Source organism: Pseudophryne corroboree, chromosome 6 (assembly GCF_028390025.1).
Source record: "Pseudophryne corroboree isolate aPseCor3 chromosome 6, aPseCor3.hap2, whole genome shotgun sequence".
NCBI classification, from domain to species: domain Eukaryota; kingdom Metazoa; phylum Chordata; class Amphibia; order Anura; family Myobatrachidae; genus Pseudophryne; species Pseudophryne corroboree.
In genome coordinates this window covers 330,947,166-330,968,218 of record NC_086449.1, presented here as the reverse complement: position 1 = coordinate 330,968,218, position 21,053 = coordinate 330,947,166, and the positions used below count along the sequence as shown (strand labels likewise).

At 46.3% G+C, this 21,053-nt stretch overlaps 1 protein-coding gene across 1 annotated transcript in view; it reads right to left on the bottom strand.

Annotated features, from left to right (window-relative positions):
• LOC134934561 (protein ERGIC-53-like) overlaps positions 1 to 21,053 on the bottom strand; it is a 177,053-nt gene that overhangs the window by 125,791 nt on the left and 30,209 nt on the right. Inside the window, exons 6-8 of the mRNA XM_063929976.1 lie at positions 12,713 to 12,867; positions 3,609 to 3,716; positions 2,043 to 2,104 (exon numbers count right to left, since the gene is read on the bottom strand). Of these exons, the coding sequence (XP_063786046.1) occupies positions 2,043 to 2,104; positions 3,609 to 3,716; positions 12,713 to 12,867 (325 nt within the window). The remainder of the gene's footprint in view (positions 1 to 2,042; positions 2,105 to 3,608; positions 3,717 to 12,712; positions 12,868 to 21,053) is intronic.

Genomic DNA, 21,053 nt, shown 5'->3' with positions numbered 1-21,053 from the left:
CCCTCACCCTCTCCTGTAACTCCCCCTCAGTATATCTGCCCTCACCCTCTTCTGTAACTCCCCCTCAGTGTCCCTGCCCTCACCCTCTCCTGTAACTCCCCCTCAGTATCCCTGCCCTCACCCTCTCCTGTAACGCTCCCTCAGTGTCCCTGCCTCACCCTCCCTGTAACTACTCCTCAGTGTCCCTGCCTCACCCACCCTATAATAACTACCCCTCAGTGTTCCTGCCCTCCCTGTAACTCCCCCTCAGTGTCCCTGCCCTCACCCTCTCCTGTAACTCCCCCTCAGTGTCCCTGCCCTCACCCTCTCCTGTAACTCCTCCTCAGAGTCCCTGCCCTCACCCTCTCTTGTAACTCCCCTTCAGTATCCCTGCCCTCACCATTTCCTGTAACTCCCCCTCAGTGTCCCTGCGCTCACCCACCCTATAATAACTAACCCTCAGTCTCCCTGCCCTCACCCTCCCTGTAACTCCTCCTCAGGGTCCTCCTTACACTCACCCTCTCCTGTAACTCCCCCTCAGTGTCCCAGGGGTGGTGGAGGTGGAGGGGGGGGGGGGGGGGGCGCCAGTCCCTTATTTTGCCATGGGCGCTTGGGCCCCTGGATACACCCCTGCCATTACACTCCCTGATTTGTTTTCTTCTTACAATGCATCCTGGTGCTATCTCTTCACCAAGTAAATGACAATGACTGGACTGGCCATCTACCCAGATAGGGTAATGGTCATGCCCACTTGCAGAGGAGTGCAATTGAGCTGTGCAGGATTTGGGTCCGAACACCCTGATTGAGGCCATAGCTGCTGCTCTGTCCAGCATCTGGCCCCACCACCATCATGAGCTTCCAATGAGATGTGTAGCAGTCCCAATATGTCCCCGTCTTCCTCCTCTCTTCGCTGGTGTAGGCTTGGGCTTCTTGTTTGTGGCTGCAGTCAGGTTAGCAGCTGCCATCCAAGTTGCACCCAATTCATGTTTTTGGACTGCTGGCGGGACAGGACTGAACAGTATTTGAGCTGAATGGAGATGGAAATTAATCTGCGAAGGGCAGGGCTATGTAGTACTGTGCATTGCTGCAGGCATCATGGGAGACCAGAGAGGGTGGAACTGCTAGACTCCCCAGTGCAGCCAGAATGAGAACTGCTTGTAGCTGTGTGAGAGTCCTGAGGACTGCCGGTGTGTGATATAAAAAATAATAATACATATTGTTGACTCATTTGTGCAACACTGTAAACGCAGTGTGTGATAAAAAATAATAATATATATATATATTTTAATTGAAATTAATATTTTGTGCTGTGTCATCCCAGTATACATCCAGGGACTGCAGCTGCTCTGTCCATCTAGGGGTGTTCTGTCAGTCCACCCAAAATAAAAGACATCTTTTGTGATGTGTCCGTAGCTCATATTCTTACGTTATAACTTATTGTCCTATTTTCATAATTCTTCTTATCACCACATTGTGATTCATTGATTAATAATAATAATAATAATAATAATAATAATAATAAATAGAAATTAACTAACTTTAAATTTAATTTAATTAAAATGAATAAATTCTCCACACTTGTGTAGCGACCCTTCTGCATATATAATATATCTTTGCGGAAATGAAGAATTTGATCCATAATAATAAATTAAAATCATGATTACAGCATCTAAAATATTGTCTTTTTTTTATTCTTCTTTGCCTTAATCATCTTTTTTCTCCACACTTGTATAGCGAACCTTCTGCAATTTGATCCAAAATAATAAATTAAAATCATGATTAAAGCATCTAAAATATTGTCTTTTTTTATTCTTCTTTGCCTTAATCTTACTTAACAAGACGCTTATTCATTTCATTTCAGATATATTCCAAATCTGAATTACAGTTACTGTATATATAAGCTGATCACAAAATACTTCTCAGTAATGCCGTCAATAATTCAATAATAAAAAGCATAAACCAAGATTGAAGCAGAAGATTTTTTATACATTTAGCTATATCTACTTTTTCGAGAGCAGAAAATAAACCTAAATATAAGCATTAAATATAAGTGCTGTACATACCGTAAGTGGTCATATTCAAGTTTGCCATTGTTACCTACAATGACTATAGCTGGATTGTTTCCCTGGAGAAAGGAAAATATGATAATATTCTTATTTGTTTACTACAGGTCTCTGGATTGCAGTACATTACACAGACGCATAACAGCTGGAAAGATAACAATAGCAGCAGTGTTATGAAGTAGAAGTCATTTACAGAAGTCCCTAGTAGGCAAACAGACGCTGTCATTTTAGTTCTGGCCCAAACACTGAATAGCAGGATCACTTTCCAACTTGGCTATACACTCCCACTAGCCACTTAGGCCACATAGCCAATTAGGGGCCATATTACTAATAGATGATAGAGCCTAATGAGTGTACGGCTCTGACCCCAGAGAAACCACACTGGCTGCATATTGATTTAGTGAGCAGCAAATAGATCTGTAGCTACTGAGAGAAAATGGTACATATTGTACATACAGACCTACCAACCTTTCCGGCATCTAAATACGAGAGCGGGACTGGGGCAGTCCAGCAGATTGGGAGGTGGTGAGAAAATGAGGCACGCTGCATGGACACGCTCAGGTACCCAGTGGTGCCGAGAGAGGGGGGAGAGGGTACAAATTATCTAGGTCCAGGTCTGATGGAGTAGCCCACCCCCCCCCACATCCTTACATGGAAGCAGCAGCTGCAGCTTTTCCATTTCAGCCCAGCACACGTTGCTGTGTGCTGGTCTGCAGTGTGGCCAGGGAAGTGCTTCAAAAACTAAAATTCTGTATTTTTTTCTAAGTGTGCATTGGCACGCCTCCTGTGATTAGGCCACGCCCTGTGTAAAGTACCTCGGCCCAGCCAGGCTCTCTACTGCCCTGGCTGGGAGGCATGCTATGCTCCTGCGAGTGGGTGCTTCTCATGTACTAGATACGCCTCCAAAGAGGTGTGGCCATGCCCTTAGCATGCTGTGGTCACACCCACTCCAGGGAGGGTGCGGGGGCCCAGGAGGTTGTTGTAACGGGGCCCAGGATTTCTCTTGGCAGCCCTGCAGGTACCATAAAGCTACACCACCCTCATACAATGAGGCCACAAACCCTTTTCGAGTGCGCACACTATCCCTACTGACTGAATGTTGGAAATTATGGGTATATAGGGGCCAATCCAATTGGGTGCTAGTTTCTCTCACCCGCGAGTTAGCTCGCCAATAGCCCTACTTTATGGACGCCCAACTCGCTCAAAATTGTGCGCAGCCCCATAGGACTGTGAACACATTTGAGTGAATACAGGCATGAATCGGGCCCACAAAGGGTGCAAGATGCAGTGCCGTTGCTGGCATTCAAACGCCCTAGCAACAACAATTCCCACCTAATTGGATTGACCCCCATAGATTGACACAAATTATGTATAAAAAGACTATATAATATATATACATATATATATATATATATATATATATATATATATTTAGATAGAGATAGATAGATAGATAGATAGATAGATAGATAGATAGATAGATAGATAGAGCTATATAGATATTTCTATGTCACTAAAATAACTTCTTAAAAAATCATGACTGAAGATATAAAATAATGTTTTTACCTTAAAATCATGATCAAAGGTATCAAAAATGATCGCCACTCCGTCCCAGCGATCTGCTGCGCCATACACTGGGCCCAAGCCTCCTGGTTCCCTTGTGTACCACAGGGCCTGAAACATATACCACAATTCAGTACATACTATATCAGGGAAATGAACCCCACAGCGGTAACATTTGTGCTTATAATGTACATAAATAAGGACTACGGTTGCAATCAACAGGCTGTTTCTTGTTATACACATGATAAGGAGCCCATATACTGAGTGGGGCACATCTCAAGATACATCCAGGTTGGCACCAGTAGCAGGTTTACATCCGCCGTACTTACACCCATTATAACTCAAAGCAAATGCTGGATTGCAGTCTGCCTCAAACAAAGTGGGGGAGCCTGCAGTTTTTTTGTTCATGTAGGGGCCAATGTGGGTTTTTTCTTCTTCTTTTTTTTTTTGGGGGGGGGGGGGGTGGAGGTCCTTTCAAGATTTTGCTGTGGGGCCCACAAAGTTCTAGTTACGCCCCTGATCATTGTCATCCTGTATTTGAACCAGACTTTAAACATCTGCAAGCGATATGACGAGTGACCAGCGTAAATGTGTCTCTGTGCAGGCCTGCCTCATGTTGCAGCTATGCAATCAAGCCCTCACTGTACTTGGTCTGCGTTCTGATGTACTGTCTCACCCCTATTGTGCCCTACAAAGCATTAGGAGGCACACAACCGGGACCTGCATACGGAAGTAGGCACACACTTTTTCAGAATCAGAATCAGAATTAGCTTTATTGGCCAGGTCATTTGTGTACAGGGAGAAGAGCAAGGGTGAGAGGACACAGCCCTGAGGGGCCCCTGTACTAATGGACTGCGCTTGAGAGGTGAATTCCCCCGCTTTCACCACCTGTGTTCTATCTGTCAGAAAGTCTACTATCCAGGAACAGGTAGCTTCTGGGACCTCTAGGCAAAGTAATTTGGGGTGGAGGATTCTGGGGACGATTGTATTGAAGGCCGAGCTGAAATCAACAAACAGGACCCTCGCGTAGGTACCGGGAATGTCTAGGTGCTGTAGAATATAGTGCAGGCCCAGGTTGACTGCATCCTCGACACACCGATTCGATCGATAGGCGAACTGTAGGGGGTCCAGTTGGGGGCCAGTCACAGTTTTCAGGTGATTCGAAACCAGACGCTCGAACGTTTTCATGACCACAGACGTCAGTGCTATCGGCCTGTAGTCTTTCAGGTTCGTGATAGAGGGTTTCTTCGGGACCAGCACGATAGTAGACCTTTTGAGGCAGGAAGGGACTTTCTGTAGCTCCAGCGATTTGTTGAAGATCTTTTGCGCAGTACAGCATTGTATTAGCATATAAGCATACTCACAACTCTGCATCAACCCCTATATACTAATTTATTTGTTTAACATTTCCCTTGTTTCTACATCTATACCCTAATTAATGAGACAATATGGTGTTGCTCTTGAGATGAAGATATATATAGTAGGTGTAGTCAGTGCGACATGGGTGGATGGACGGACCAGGGTAAGGCCAGGGTGACAGAGAGGTTTGCCGGGCCCAGATACTGTATGGGGCTGGGCATAATTGGGGCGTGGCCATGTTGTTATCGCCACCCCCCAAAAAACAAACAAACAAAATTATGGCCCTGTACATGGAGGGCGCCGAATGCCCCTCAGCCAGAGGAAGATTTGCAGGGCTCTGGCAAATAGTACCATAACACCATCATCCCAGTGATATTCGGGAAGATGGCGCATGTGCACAGTGCCAGAGTTTTTGCTTGCACTGTACAGTTTCATCGTCCTGAAGATGTCACTGGGGAGATGGTGGCACTGAGAGGATACATGCTTGCCACATCAAGGTAAGAATACTCGGGGGGACTGGTCCCAGGTAATTAGTACTGGCTCCCCTCCTCCTCTCGGAGGCACTGGGTAAGGCTGCAGTGTAAAAAGGTGATCTAGGTCCCGCTACAAGCCTAAGGACAGTCGGATCACTGGCGTTTGGAGATTATGTCATCTCCGTGCACTGGTAGAACTGAAAGACTGCATGCGGTTGCAGTGTAATTGGGGCCGACCCAGGAATAACCCGGTGTAAATGGGATCTGACCAGGGTTGGAATCATGGCCCTCATTCCGAGTTGTTCGCTCGCAAGCGGATTTTAGCAGATTTGCTCATGCTAAGCCGCCGCCTACTGGGAGTGAATCTTAGCATCTTAAAATTGCGAACGATGTATTCGCAATATTGCGATTACACACCTCGTAGCAGTTTCTGAGTAGCTTCAGACTTACTCGGCATCTGCGATCAGTTCAGTGCTTGTCGTTCCTGGTTTGACGTCACAAACACACCCAGCGTTCGCCCAGACACTCCTCCGTTTCTCCAGCCACTCCTGCGTTTTTTCCGGAAACGGTAGCGTTTTTTCCCACACGCCCATAAAACGGCCTGTTTCCGCCCAGTAACACCCATTTCCTGTCAATCACATTACGATCGCCAGAACGATGAAAAAGCCGTGAGTAAAATTCCTAAGTGCATAGCAAATTTACTTGGCGCAGTCGCAGTGCGAACATTGCGCATGCGCATTAAGCGGAAAATCGCTGCGATGCGAAGATTTTTACCGAGCGAACAACTCGGAATGAGGGCCCATGTTCATAAACCTGGGTTAGACCCGAGATTTTACTGCAAAAGGAGTATAACACACATGTATATAATCAGTGGCGTAAGTTCGTCACAGTTGCCCGGAGGCAAGTTCATACCAGTTGCCCCCACCCCCCCTTATATTTAGATAAATATATATATGTACGTACGTACCTACGTACGTACGTACGTACGTACGTACGTACGTACGTGTGCATATATGTACGTGTGCCTGTGTATGGAGTGTTCTGAATTTTTTTCATATACTGTATATATACATTTCATTGTCTTTTATTTTAAATCACACATTTCTTAGCAGTCCTACCCAGGATTAGAACCCACTGACAGCAGACACTTTACTGATGGAGCTATTTGCTCCAGTACAGGAAGCATGAGAATTGTAACTATATGAAGTTATGTGTAATTGTCAGAGAAGTAACTTCATATAGTGAAAAGATAGCGGCAGCCATCAATTAACTTACTTCAATGGGGCCACAGAATGGGGGGAGAAGAGCCCCCCTTCAGAGCAGGAGCCCGGCGGCAGATGACTCCGTTGCCTCCCAGAGTTCTGCCTCTGTATATAATATATCACACATGCTTTTTACACACACACACACACACACACACACACACACACACACACACACACACACACACACACACACACACTCTTGCCATGCACATATAGCAGCTGCAGTTTGTAAACACATACACACACACACACACACACACACACACACACACACACACACACAAACTTGCCATGCACATATAGCAGCTGCAGTTTGTAAACACACACACACACACACACACACACACACACACTCTTGCCATGCACATGCAGCAGCTGCAGTTTGTACATAGGGACTGGGACACCATGTAATTAGGCCCTGTCCACTTAAGCTTTACAGGTCTATCGGGAGGGGACGGGGACAAAATAACATTACTCTAATGTAATTCCATCACATTGGCCCCTGCCCCTCCCCATTAACCCACAAATTGCAGGGCTCTGATCGTGGGCATCAGCCGGTGGCTGTTGTGAAAAAAACCCTATCATCTGTCACTGTATGTTCTCCAAGTATACAGCATGTGTGGGTTTCTTCCGTATGCTCTGGTTTCATCCCACACTCTAAAAACAGGTAGGTTAACTGGATTCTAAAAAACACAATTAACATTGGTGTGTGTATGCACGTGTGGTTGGGAATATACTGTAGATTGTCAAGTCTTATACGAGAGCAATATCTACGGGTAAGTCAGATCCGTAGACCCACATCTGGTATAATTTATGCTACTTATCAGCCCTCATCAGTATTGTTTCTCCCTCTGATTACAAAGGGAGCCATTTCCTGTCAACGAGTAACAGCTATCAGCTTGTTGCCTATTCCCTGCATGCACTGAACTCTCTCAGCCATTCACATTCCTGTGTACAACAAGAACCTAATCAGCTGTAAGATCATGATAAAAACCACTGTAAGATGTTCAGGTCTTTGCAGAAGAAAGCAGATTGGGTGCCCCCGTCACTCAGAGCCCTGGTCAGTTGGCCCAGTTTGCCTCCTCTGAAACTGGTCCTATTGTATATGGTCTGATTGATAATGTTTTGTGTAAATATGATTGTAAGCAGGGAATAAAAAGTAAAAGTCTGCTGAAGCATTACTACCTACAGGATGCCTCGGCTCTCCCATACATTGATTAAAGACAATGGGGTATATTTACTAAGGTCCCGATTTTGACCGAGATGCCGTTTTTTCTTCAAAGTGTCATGTCAGTAATTTACTAAGCAAAAATCTCGGCAGTGATGAGCGCATTCGTAATATTTTGGAAGTCCTAGGAAAAAATCACGAATCAATACACCATCGGTCAAATACGCCTGCAATTTGGTAGAAATCGGTAATTTACTAAAAAGTGCAAATCACAAACACTGCCGACAATAGCCAAACACTGCCGTGCAGAAATACAATTCGTGAAAAAGTGCTAAACAAAAAACAGACCTGCTTTTTTATCCCGTGTTTGGATAGGCATGCAGGGATCCATGAGATCCGTGCATGTTTATCAGTGGGAAGGGGATGGGAAAGTGTTTATTTTTTGATAAAAAATTGCGTGGGGTCCCCCCTCCTAAGCAAAACCAGCCTCGGGCTCTTTGAGCCGGTCCTGGTTGCAAAAATATGGGGGGAAAAATGATAGAGGTTCCCCCATATTTAAACAACCAGCACCGGGCTCTGCGCCTGGTCCTGGTTCCAAAAATACGGGGGACAAAAAGCGTAGGGGTCCCCCGTATTTCTGAAACCAGCACCGGGCTCCACTAGCCAGATACATAATGCCACAGCCGGGGGACACTTTTATATAGGTCCCGGCGGCCCTGGCATTACATAACCAACTAGTCACCCCTGGCCGGGGTACCCTGGAGGAGTGGGGACCCCTTCAATCAAGGGGTCCCCCCCCTCCAGCCACCCAAGGACCAGGGGTGAAGCCCGAGGCTGTCCCCCCCATCCAAGGGCTGCGGATAGGAGGCTGATAGCCGTTTGGAAAAAAAATGAATATTGTTTTTAGTAGCAGTACTACAAGTCCCAGCAAGCCTCCCCCGCAAGCTGGTACTTGGAGAACCACAAGTACCAGCATGCTGAGGAAAACCGGGCCCGCTGGTACCTGTAGTACTACTACTAAAAAAATACCACAATAAAAACATAAGACACACACCTTGAAAGTATAACTTTAATGCATACATACACACCTCCATATACACATACTTACCTTATGTTCACACGAGGGTCGGTCCTCTTCTCCATGTAGAATCCATGGTGTACCTGTGGAAAAAATTATACTCACAAAATCCAGGGTAGAAGCCTCTTCTTCTTGTAATCCATTTGTAATCCAGGTACTTGTCAAAATAAAAAAATGGACACCCGACCTCGCACTGAAAGGGGCCCCATGTTTTCACATGGGACCCCTTTCCCCGAATGCCAGAAACCCCCTCTGACTTAAGTCTAAGAGGGTTCCATCAGCCAATCAGGGAGCGCCACGTTGTGGCACCCTCCTGATTGGCTGTGTGCTCCTGTACTGTATGACAGGCGGCACACGGCAGTGTTACAATGTAGCGCCTATGCGCTCCATTGTAACCAATGGTGGGAACTTTGTGGTCAGCGGTGAGGTTACTTTCGGTCAACCGCTGACCACAAAGTTCCCACCATTGGTTACAATGGAGCGCATAGGCGCTACATTGTAACACTGCCGTGTGCCGCCTGTCATACAGTACAGGAGCACACAGCCAATCAGGAGGGTGCCACAACGTGGCGCTCCCTGATTGGCTGAAGGAACCCTCTTAGACATAAGTCAGAGGGGGTTTCTGGCATTCGGGGAAAGGGGTCCCATGTGAAAACATGGGGCCCCTTTCAGTGCGAGGTCGGGTGTCCGTTTTTTTATTTTGGCAAGTACCTGGATTACAAATGGATTACAAGAAGAAGAGGCTTCTACCCTGGATTTTGTGAGTATAATTTTTTCCACAGGTACACCATGGATTCTACATGGAGAAGAGGACCGACCCTCGTGTGAACAACATAAGGTAAATATGTGTATATGGAGGTGTGTATGTATGCATTAAAGTTATACTTTCAAGGTGTGTGTCTTATGTTTTTATTGGGGTATTTTTTTTAGTAGTAGTACTACAGGTACCAGCGGGCCCGGTTTTCCTCCGCATGCTGGTACTTGTGGTTCTCCAAGTACCAGCTTGCGGGGGAGGCTTGCTGGGACTTGTAGTACTGCTACTAAAAACAATATTCATTTTTTTACACAACGGCTATCAGCCTCCCATCCGCAGCCCTTGGATGGGGGGGACAGCCTCGGGCTTCACCCCTGGTCCTTGGGTGGCTGGAGGGGGGGGACCCCTTGATTGAAGGGGTCCCCACTCCTCCAGGGTACCCCGGCCAGGGGTGACTAGTTGGTTATGTAATGCCAGGGCCGCCGGGAGCTATATAAAAGTGTCCCCCGGCTGTGGCATTATGTATCTGGCTAGTGGAGCCCGGTGCTGGTTTCAGAAATACGGGGGACCCCTACGCTTTTTGTCCCCCGTGTTTTTGGAACCAGGACCAGGCGCAGAGCCCGGTGCTGGTTGTTTAAATATGGGGGAACCTCTATCATTTTCCCCCCCATATTTTTGCAACCAGGATCGGCTCAAAGAGCCCGAGGCTGGTTTGGCTTAGGAGGGGGGACCCCACGCAATTTTTTATTTTATTTTAACACTGTTTTTTTTTTTTAATAAAGATGCACAATGAAGCCCAGCACGGATCTCTCAGATCCGGCCGAGATTCATTGTATTAAAGTCGGCAGTGTTTTACAAGTCACTCACGTAAAACACTGCCTAAAAAAACGAATGACATCGACATAGGTAAAACCGAAAATGCAGAATACGGCAGCTTAGTAAATTAGTCGTACTAAATTCAAAAAGTTGCATATTTACACTTTCGATGTCATTCGTGATTGAACTTTGACCTCAAACGGGAAAATACGATTTTTAGTAAATATACCCCAATGACTAATGATGTGGGACAGACATTCTACACACGGTATATTGCATGAGCTGGTTAATCATCACAAGTTAAAAATGCAGTAAAGGATAAGACAACGTTGTTCACCACCTCTACAACAAACCAAAGAGTCTTTGTGCCTTTTGAAAACATTTGTGAGGCTAGAGTCAAAGAAAAGCTATTGGGGATGATTCCGAGTTGTTCGCTCGCTAGCTGCTTTTAGCAGCACTGCACACGCTAAGCCGCCGCCCTCTGGGAGTGTATCTTAGTTTAGCAGAAGTGCGAACGAAAGATTAGCAGAATTGCGAATAGAAATTTCTTAGCAGTTTCTGAGTAGCTCCAGACTTACTCAGCCATTGCGACCAGCTCAGTCCTTTTCGTTCCTGGTTTGACGTCACAAACACACCCAGCGTTTGCCCAACCACTCCCCCATTTCTCCAGCCACTCCTGCATTTTGCAACTCGAACGCCTGCGTTTTTCCGCACACTCCCATAAAACGGACAGTTTCCGCCCAGAACCACACACTTCCTGTCAATGACACTACGATCAGCACAGCGATGAAAAAGCTTTGTTATGCCGTGAGTAGAATACCTAACTGTTGTGTAAAATAACTAAGCGCATGCGCTCTGCGAACCTTACGCATGCGCAGTAAGCGACTAATCGCAGTATAGCGAAAATTGGCAACGAGCTAACAACTCGGAATGACCCCCATTGTACACATCTAAACTTGATAGCCACTAGCTAAAGAGGAATGTTTAAAAAAAAATTAAAAGACAAGATTTGGATTGTAGGGTGGATGCTGCGCTGCGACGGAGTACGCAAGGTTCTTTTTCTACCTACTACATTCACTCTTATGTCCGTCCTTAATATGGAGACTTGTCAACTGGGTTAACAAAATGGCAAATTAATTTCTTGTTCCATCCATGAAAGACATAGTTGATTCCTATGCTGAGATGAACAAACAATTGGTCTCTATCTCCTACACTGAAATGTATAATAAAACATTGTACATAAAGCCTATTTTACACCCAAATTGAAACACCTTACAGGGGACACAGCTAATCTGAACTGTTATAAATGCACGGCTCCTGATGCAGATATTGTACACTGCCTGTGGGATTGTCTGCAGGCCCAGGTTATCTTGGACGGTCTTCTGCATACATCACTCACAATTGAAAAATTTACTTTGAGGTTTCTACGGCATGGGCATGTTGGAATAGGTATCCACCACAGACTGGCACTCCAAAACTCAATAACGGTAACCGGTTACTTTAACTAAATTGGCAGCAACCCCTATACTTTCACAATGGATAACCCCAAACCCCCCTGATTTAGTGTTACTATATTCTAGAGTCACCTTCCGTTTCATGATGGATTGGACTGAGACATCCACAAACAAAAAGGGTCTGTCGGAGAAGTTCTTTGGCACTTGGTTGCCTTACATACGCATTCTAGCCCCCATGGTAAAGGATTGCTTATGAAAATGCTTACCACATGGTACAACTTAGAGGTTTTAGATCATCCGATACCTTTTTAAAGTCTCCTCTCCTGTAGTCCATTTCTATATCCCATTTTATGCCCCTGGGTGTATCTACATTCAATTCTATTCTATGTATGTGGTGGTGTTATTCTGTTTATTATTTAAAAGCCTATTTTATCTCCTTCACTTTTTGAAGTCATATGACCTCAGTAATATTGCAGATAGCACTGTATTTTGCCCTGGTAACAAACTGAATGCTTTGAATGTTACATTAGACTTATGGAATGTATATTATATGGCATGGACTGTGATACTTTTGTACATATTCTGATACACTCTGGGAATACTACATTTTTGGTTTGCTTTTGTTTTTCACATCCCATTGTACTGTATTATGTGAACCTATCAAAAAAAATATAAAAAATAATTCTAAAGACTGAAGTCAGCAAGTTACATTAGCATAGAACTGTTACATATTATCTTACCAGTCCTTCTGCCCCCTGACGGCCATGCCCTGAAATTCTAATGGACAGCTCCACCTCCCAGTGAGGAAATGAAGCATTATATTTGGTCCACATTGCTCCGTTATGATTTTTCAGGGATGGAACCAGTCGAACCTCATCCGGACTAGCAATTGCACCTGTAATAACACAATTATCATGTGGGTAATCAAACAAATACAAAACTGCTTTAACAGATGTATGAAATAAAAAACAGGAAATCGCAGCAAGAGAGGATTTTTATGCAATGTAAAAGTCACGCAATAGCATTAACTAAAGCATATAGTTTGGATGATCATCTTTGGTTACCTGACCCTCATTTTAAGACTTTAGCTTAGTACCTTCCAACATGGCCCATCTCATTAGTGGTGTAACATAGAGGGACGATTATGTCCTTTCCCTCTGCCCTAGCAGAGTCAAGCTGGCAGTTCCAATCCGCAGTGGAACAATCTGAATGCTTCTGATCAGGTGTGGTATAATAGATATACAACGCCTAGGCAGACAGTCAAAAGGTCGACAACATATAGTCGACATTTACAAAAGGTCGACAGTGGTTAAGGTCCACAGGTGCAAAAGATTGACAGTGTCAAAATGTTGACATGTTGCTAATGGTCGACAATCATTTTTTGGAGTGATTTTTAGGCCACATCTTGTATATTCCATGTTATGTGAGCACCAACAGTATAAATGTGTATGCTTGCCACGCTTGGGTCAGATTACTATCCCCAATCATAGTCCACGTGTATAGTAAAGCAAGCAATTGGTGGTAAAAGATGTGTGACCATTTGTATGTCAACCATTGTTATGTCGACCTTTTAAACCCATTGACCTAATGCACGTATACCAAATGGTGTCGACCTATTGATTGTCTATCTAGACATTGTAGATCTATCATCCGTACACCTTTCTGATCCACCTATGTCCTCACCCTATATAAGTGTACCTGATGGCCATTAGGCAAGCAGAGGATCTAGCTCGTCAGCTTCTCTTGCTGTTTACAACATGTTATATTTCTCTAACGTCCTAGTGGATGCTGGGGACTCCGTAAGGACCATGGGGAATAGACGGGCTCAGCAGGAGACAGGGCACTTTAAGAAAAAATTAGGAATACTGGTGTGCACTGGCTCCTCCCTCTATGTCCCTCCTCCAGACCTCAGTTAGAATCTGTGCCCGGACGAGCTGGGTGCACTTTAGTGAGCTCTCCTGAGCTTGCTAATAAGAAAGTATTTTGTTAGGATTTTTTATTTTCAGAGAGATCTGCTGGCAACAGACTCTCTGCTACGTGGGACTGAGGGGAGAGAAGCAGCCCTACTAACTGCGGATAGGTCATGCTTCTTAGGCTACTGGACACCATTAGCTCAAGAGGGATCGAACACAGGAACGCACCCTTGGTCGTCCGATCCCAGAGCCGCGCCGCCGTCCCCCTCGCAGAGCCAGAAGCCAGAAGCCGGCGTGAGAAGCAAGAAGACTTCGAAAGCGGCGGCAGAAGACTCCAGTCTTCATATGAGGTAGCGCACAGCACTGCAGCTGTGCGCCATTGCTCCCACATAAACCTGCACACTCCGGTCACTATAGGGTGCAGGGCGCAGGGGGGGGCGCCCTGGGCAGCAATTAAGTACCTCTTGGCATAAAAGAGCATATATACAGTGGGGCACTGTATATATGCATGAGCCCCCGCCATTACTTTACACAAAATCGCGGGACAGAAGCCCGCCGCTGAGGGGGCGGGGCTTCTTCCTCAGCACTCACCAGCGCCATTTTCTCTCCACAGCTCCGCTGAGAGGAAGCTCCCCAGGCTCTCCCCTGCAGAATCACGGTAGAAAGAGGGTAAAAAGAGAGAGGGGGGGGGGGGGCGGCACATAAATTTAGCGCAAAATCAGTGTATACAGCAGCTACTGGGTAAACACTAAGTTACTGTGTAATTCCTGGGTCATATAGCGCTGGGGTGTGTGCTGGCATATTCTCTCTCTCTGTCTCTCCAAAGGGCCTTGTGGGGGTTCTGTCCTCAAATAGAGCATCCCCTGTGTGTGTGGTGTGTCGGTACGCTTGTGTCGACATGTTTGATGAAGAAGGCTATGTGGAAGCAGAGCAGGTGCAGATGAATGTGGTGTCTCCGCCGACGGCGCCGACACCTGGTTGGATGGATATGTGGAAGGTGTTAAATGATAATGTAAACTCCTTGCATAAAAGGTTGGATAAAGCTGAAGCCTTGGGACAGTCAGGGTCTCAACCCATGCCTGATCCTACAGCGCAGAGGCCGTCAGGGTCTCAGAAGCGCCCACTATCCCAAATTGTTGACACAGATATCGACACGGATTCTGACTCCAGTGTCGATGGCGATGATGCAAAGTTGCAGCCTAAAATGGCTAAAGCCATCCGCTACATGATTATAGCAATGAAGGATGTATTGCACATCTCAGAGGAAAACCCTGTCCCTGACAAGAGGGTTTATATGTTTGGGGAAAAAAGGCAAGAGGTGACTTTTCCCCCTTTACATGAGTTAAATGAGTTATGTGAAAAAGCTTTGGATTCTCCTGATAGGAAAATGCAGATTTCCAAACGGTTACTTATGGCGTATCCTTTCCCGCCAACGGACAGGTTATGCTGGGAGTCATCCCCTGGGGTAGACAAAGCTTTGACACGCTTATCTAAGAAGGTAGCCCTGCCGTCACAGGATACGGCCACCCTAAAAGATCCTGCGGATAGAAAGCAGGAAGGTATCCTGAAGTCCGTTTATACACATTCAGGTACCCTACTAAGGCCGGCAATTGCGTCGGCCTGGACAGAGGCGGATTGGCCATAGGGCTCACAGGGAAGATCCCCGGTGGGCCGGCTCAGGCGGATTGGCCATAGGGCTCACAGGGAAGATCCCCGGTGGGCCGGCTCACCCATGGGGCCTGTTTTGTTTGAGGACATGTGGTCCTTTTTATAGACATAATGAATAAGATGCTAAATAATTTGCATATATGAAAATTACTTTGCCACTTAGCCTGTGATTGCAGATGATCTAGTGTATGCTCTGTCTGCCTGCTTGGCTGACATATAAGATTGAGTGAATAGTGATTGGGATACAGTTGGTGTAATAAGCAAGAAAATATATCTTTCTAAAGAATGATATAGTTTCCTAAATTCTGAAGGTGTATCATATAATGTGCTCATAATATTTAATTTTATTTCTTTTTAACTTCCCCCTTGATGGTGGACATGCCCACTATCTGGAAAGTTTTGGGGGGAGGGTGCTGCTGCCATGGCCCATGGCTAGACCTTACACCTCTGGTGCTGCCCATGTGGGGCCACTAGTACAAACTTTTCCAGGGCCGCTTTTTGTTCCCAATCCGCCCCTGGGCCTGGATGTGTAGTGCTGTAGCAGCATGGACAGATACTCTGTCTGAGGAACTTGATACCTTGGACAAGGATACTATATTACTGACCCTGGGGCATATAAAAGACGCTGTCCTATATATGAGGGATGCCCAGAGAGACATTTGCCTACTGGGCTCTAGAATAAATGCAATGTCAATTTCTGCCAGAAGGGTCCTGTGGACTCGGCAATGGACAGGTGATGCCGACTCAAAAAAGCACATGGATGTTTTACCTTATAAGGGTGAGGAATTGTTTGGGGACGGTCTCTCAGACCTAGTTTCCACAGCTACGGCTGGGAAGTCAAATTTTTTGCCATATATTCCCTCACAACCTAAGAAAGCACTGTATTACCAAATGCAGTCCTTTCGATCACAAAGAGGCAAGGAAGTCCGAGGTGCGTCTTTTCTTGCCAGAGGCAGGGGTAGAGGAAAGAAGCTGCACAATACAGCTAGTTCCCAGGAACAGAAGTCCTCCCCGGCTTCCACTAAATCCACCGCATGACGCTGGGGCTCCACAGGTGGAGCCAGGAGCGGTGGGGGCGCGTCTCCGAAATTTCAGCCACCAGTGGGTTCGCTCACGGGTGGATCCCTGGGCTATACAGATTGTGTCTCAGGGATACAAGCTGGAATTCGAAGTGATGCCCCCTCACCGTTACCTCAAATCGGCCCTGCCAGCTTCCCCCATAGAGAGGGAGGTAGTGTTAGCGGCAATTCACAAATTATATCTCCAGCAGGTGGTGGTAAAGGTTCCCCTCCCTCAACAGGGAAGGGGTTACTATTCCACAATGTTTGTGGTACCGAAACCGGACGGTTCGGTCAGACCCATATTGAATTTAAAATCCCTGAACATTTACCTGAAAAGGTTCAAGTTCAAGATGGAATCGCTCAGGGCGGTCATTGCAAGCCTGGAAGAGGGGGATTTTATGGTGTCTCTGGACATAAAGGATGCTTACCTGCATGTCCCCATTTATCCACCTCTCAGGAGTACCTCAGATTTGTGGTACAGTACTGTCATTACCAATTCCAGACGTTGCCGTTTGATCTGTCCACGGCACCGAGAATATTTACCAAGGTAATGGCAGAAATGATGGTGCTTCTGCGAAAGCAAGGAGTTACAATTATCCCATACTTGGACGATCTCCTCATAAAGGCGAGGTCCAGAGAGCAGTTGCTGATCAGCGTAGCACACTCTCGGGAGGTGTTGCAACAGCACGGCTGGATTCTGAATTTTCCAAAGTCGCAGCTGATTCCTACGACGCGTCTGCCCTTCCTGGGCATGATTCTGGACACAGACCAGAAGAAGGTGTTTCTCCCGGCGGAGAAGGCCCAGGAGCTCGTGACTCTGGTCAGAGACCTCTTAAAACCAAAACAGGTGTCGGTGCATCAATGCACACGAGTCCTGGGAAAGATGGTGGCATCATACGAAGCCATTCCCATCGGCAGGTTCCATGCGAGGACCTTTCAGTGGGATCTGTTGGACAAGTGGTCCGGATCGCATCTTCAGATGCATCGGCTGATCACCCTATCCCCCAGGGCCAGGGTGTCTCTTCTGTGGTGGCTGCAGAGTGCTCACCTTCTCGAGGGCCGCAGGTTCGGCATACAGGGCTGGGTCCTAGTGACCACGGATGCAAGCCTCCGAGGGTGGGGGGCAGTCACTCAGGGAAGAAATTTCCAGGGGCTGTGGTCAAGTCAGGAGACTTGTCTGCACATCAATATCCTGGAACTAAGGGCCATATACAACGCCCTGAGTCAAGCGGAGCCTCTGCTTCGCGACCAACCGGTGCTGATTCAGTCAGACAACATCACCGCAGTGGCTCATGTAAACCGCCAGGGCGGCACAAGAAGCAGGGTGGCGATGGCAGAAGCCACCAGAATTCTTCGCTGGGCGGAGAATCACGTGCAAGCACTGTCAGCAGTGTTCATTCCGGGAGTGGATAACTGGGAAGCAGACTTCCTCAGCAGGCACGACCTCCACCCGGGAGAGTGGGGACTTCATCAAGAAGTCTTCACACAGATTACAAATCGATGGGAACTGCCACAGGTGGACATGATGGCATCCCGTCTCAACAAAAAGCTACAAAGGTATTGCGCCAGGTCAAGAGACCCTCAGGCGATAGCTGTGGACGCACTAGTGACACCGTGGGTGTTCCAGTCGGTTTATGTGTTTCCTCCTCTTCCTCTCATTCCCAAGGTGCTGAGAATCATAAGAAAAAGAGGAGTGAGAACAATACTCATTGTTCCGGATTGGCCAAGAAGGACTTGGTATCCGGAACTGCAAGAAATGCTCACAGAGGACCCATTGCCTCTGCCTCTCAGACAGGATCTGTTGCAACAGGGGCCCTGTCTGTTCCAAGACTTACCGCGGCTGCGTTTGACGGCATGGCGGTTGAACGCCGGATCCTAGCGGAGAAAGGAATTCCGGATGAGGTTATTCCTACGCTGATAAAGGCTAGGAAGGACGTGACAGCAAAACATTATCACCGTATATGGCGAAAATATGTTGCTTGGTGTGAGGCCAGGAAGGCCCCTACAGAGGAATTCCAGCTGGGCCGTTTCCTTCACTTCCTACAGTCGGGTGTGACTATGGGCTTAAAATTAGGGTCCATTAAGGTCCAGATTTCTGCCCTATCCATTTTCTTTCAAAAGGAACTGGCTTCTCTTCTTGAAGTTCAGACGTTTGTAAAGGGAGTGCTGCATATTCAACCCCCTTTTGTGCCACCAGTGGCACCTTGGGATCTTAATGTGGTGTTGAGTTTCCTGAAATCTCACTGGTTTGAGCCACTTAAGACTGTGGAGTTAAAATATCTCACGTGGAAAGTGGTCATGCTATTGGCCTTAGCTTCGGCTAGGCGTGTGTCAGAATTGGCGGCTTTGTCATGTAAAAGCCCCTATCTGGTTTTCCATAATGGACAGGGCAGAATTACGGACTCGTCCACAATTCCTGCCGAAGGTGGTGTCATCTTTTCATTTGAACCAACCTATTGTGGTGCCTGCGGCTACTTGTGACTTGGAGGATTCCAAGTTACTAGATGTAGTCAGGGCTTTGAAGATTTATGTAGCCAGAACGGCTGGAGTCAGGAAAACTGACTCGCTGTTTATCCTGTATGCATCAAACAAGCTGGGTGCTCCTGCTTCAAAGCAGACTATTGCTCGCTGGATCTGTAACACGATTCAGCAGGCTCATTCTGCGGCTGGATTGCCGCCTCCAAAATCAGTAAAAGCCCATTCCACAAGGAAGGTGGGCTCTTCTTGGGCGGCTGCCCGAGGGGTCTCGGCATTACAGCTTTGCCGAGCAGCTACTTGGTCGGGTTTAAACACTTTTGCAAAATTCTACTAGTTTGATACCCTGGCTGAGGATGACCTTGTGTTTGCTCATTCGGTGCTGCAGAGTCATCCGCACTCTCCCGCCCGTTTGGGAGCTTTGGTATAATCCCCATGGTCCTTACGGAGTCCCCAGCATCCACTAGGACGTTAGAGAAAATAAGATTTTACTTACCGGTAAATCTATTTCTCGTAGTCCGTAGTGGATGCTGGGCGCCCGTTCCAAGTGCGGACTTCTTCTGCAATACTTGTATATAGTTATTGCTTACATAAGGGTTATGTTATGGTTGCATCACGTTGGTCTGATGCTCTGTTGTTGTTCATACTGTTAACTGGGTATGTTTATCACGAGTTATACGGTGTGATTGGTGTGGCTGGTATGAGTCTTACCCTGGATTCCAAAATCCTTTCCTTGTACTGTCAGCTCTTCCGGGCACAGTTTCCTTAACTGAGGTCTGGAGGAGGGACATAGAGGGAGGAGCCAGTGCACACCAGTATTCCTAATTCTTTCTTAAAGTGCCCTGTCTCCTGCGGAGCCCGTCTATTCCCCATGGTCCTTACGGAGTCCCCAGCATCCACTACGGACTACGAGAAATAGATTTACCGGTAAGTAAAATCTTATTTATTCAAATCATAATATTAAAAACTCAACACATAATAGTATGCTACCCTTTCTAACAGCGCTAGCCACTCTGGCTAGGAAACTTATTTGGCATAAGTGGATATCCAAAATGACCCCAACATTAGAAATGTTGAAATTGCTTAATATACTTTACTACGACAGATGTACAGCGTTATTTCCCATTGAAAGGTAGTCCGTAAATTCCATATGCTTATTTACCTATTGAAACGTCGGTTCCGGTATTAATGGTCAACCATGTTATGGTCGACAGTCATTAGGTCGATCACTATTGGTCGACATTGGCATGGTCAACAGGGACAAATGGTCGACGCATGAAAATGGTCGACACATGAAAGGTCGACACATGAAAGGGTCGACATGAGTTTTTTTTACTTTTTGGGTGTCGTCTTCTGCGTAAAGTGACGGGGAACCCCAATTAGTGCACCGTGTCCCCTCGCTTCGCTCGCCATGCTTACATGGATCGTAAGTTATGGAAAAGTTCCCCAAAAGAAAAAAAATGTGAAAAACTCATGCCGACATTTTCATGTGTCGGCCTTCCATGTGTTGACCATTTTCACGTGTCGACCATGTGTCCATGTCGACCATGCCAATAGTGGTCGACCTAATGACTGTCGACCATAACATGGTCGAACATCCAAACGGATACCTGAAACTTCCACCCATATTACGAAAGTGTTTGAATATATCACTTGGCCCTTATTGAGAAACATCACTTAGTTGTAATCAACAACAAATTCCAGTGTTTCCTGAGGATATGGCAATTAAAAAGCATGTTTATGTATCAATCTCTATATTCATGCAGAATCCCCTGCCCCACCTTTCCTTCCCTCTTATAAAGAGAATTCACACATATTACTCAGAACACAATTTTTTTTTTCTCCAAGGAATGACAGGAGTCGCTCATTACTATGATTCAGATTTTTTTTATTGTTGTATTAGACCGAAGGTCGCTCTTTAGACAACAGTGTTATTGATGTGGATGTTTCTTCATGTACACTTT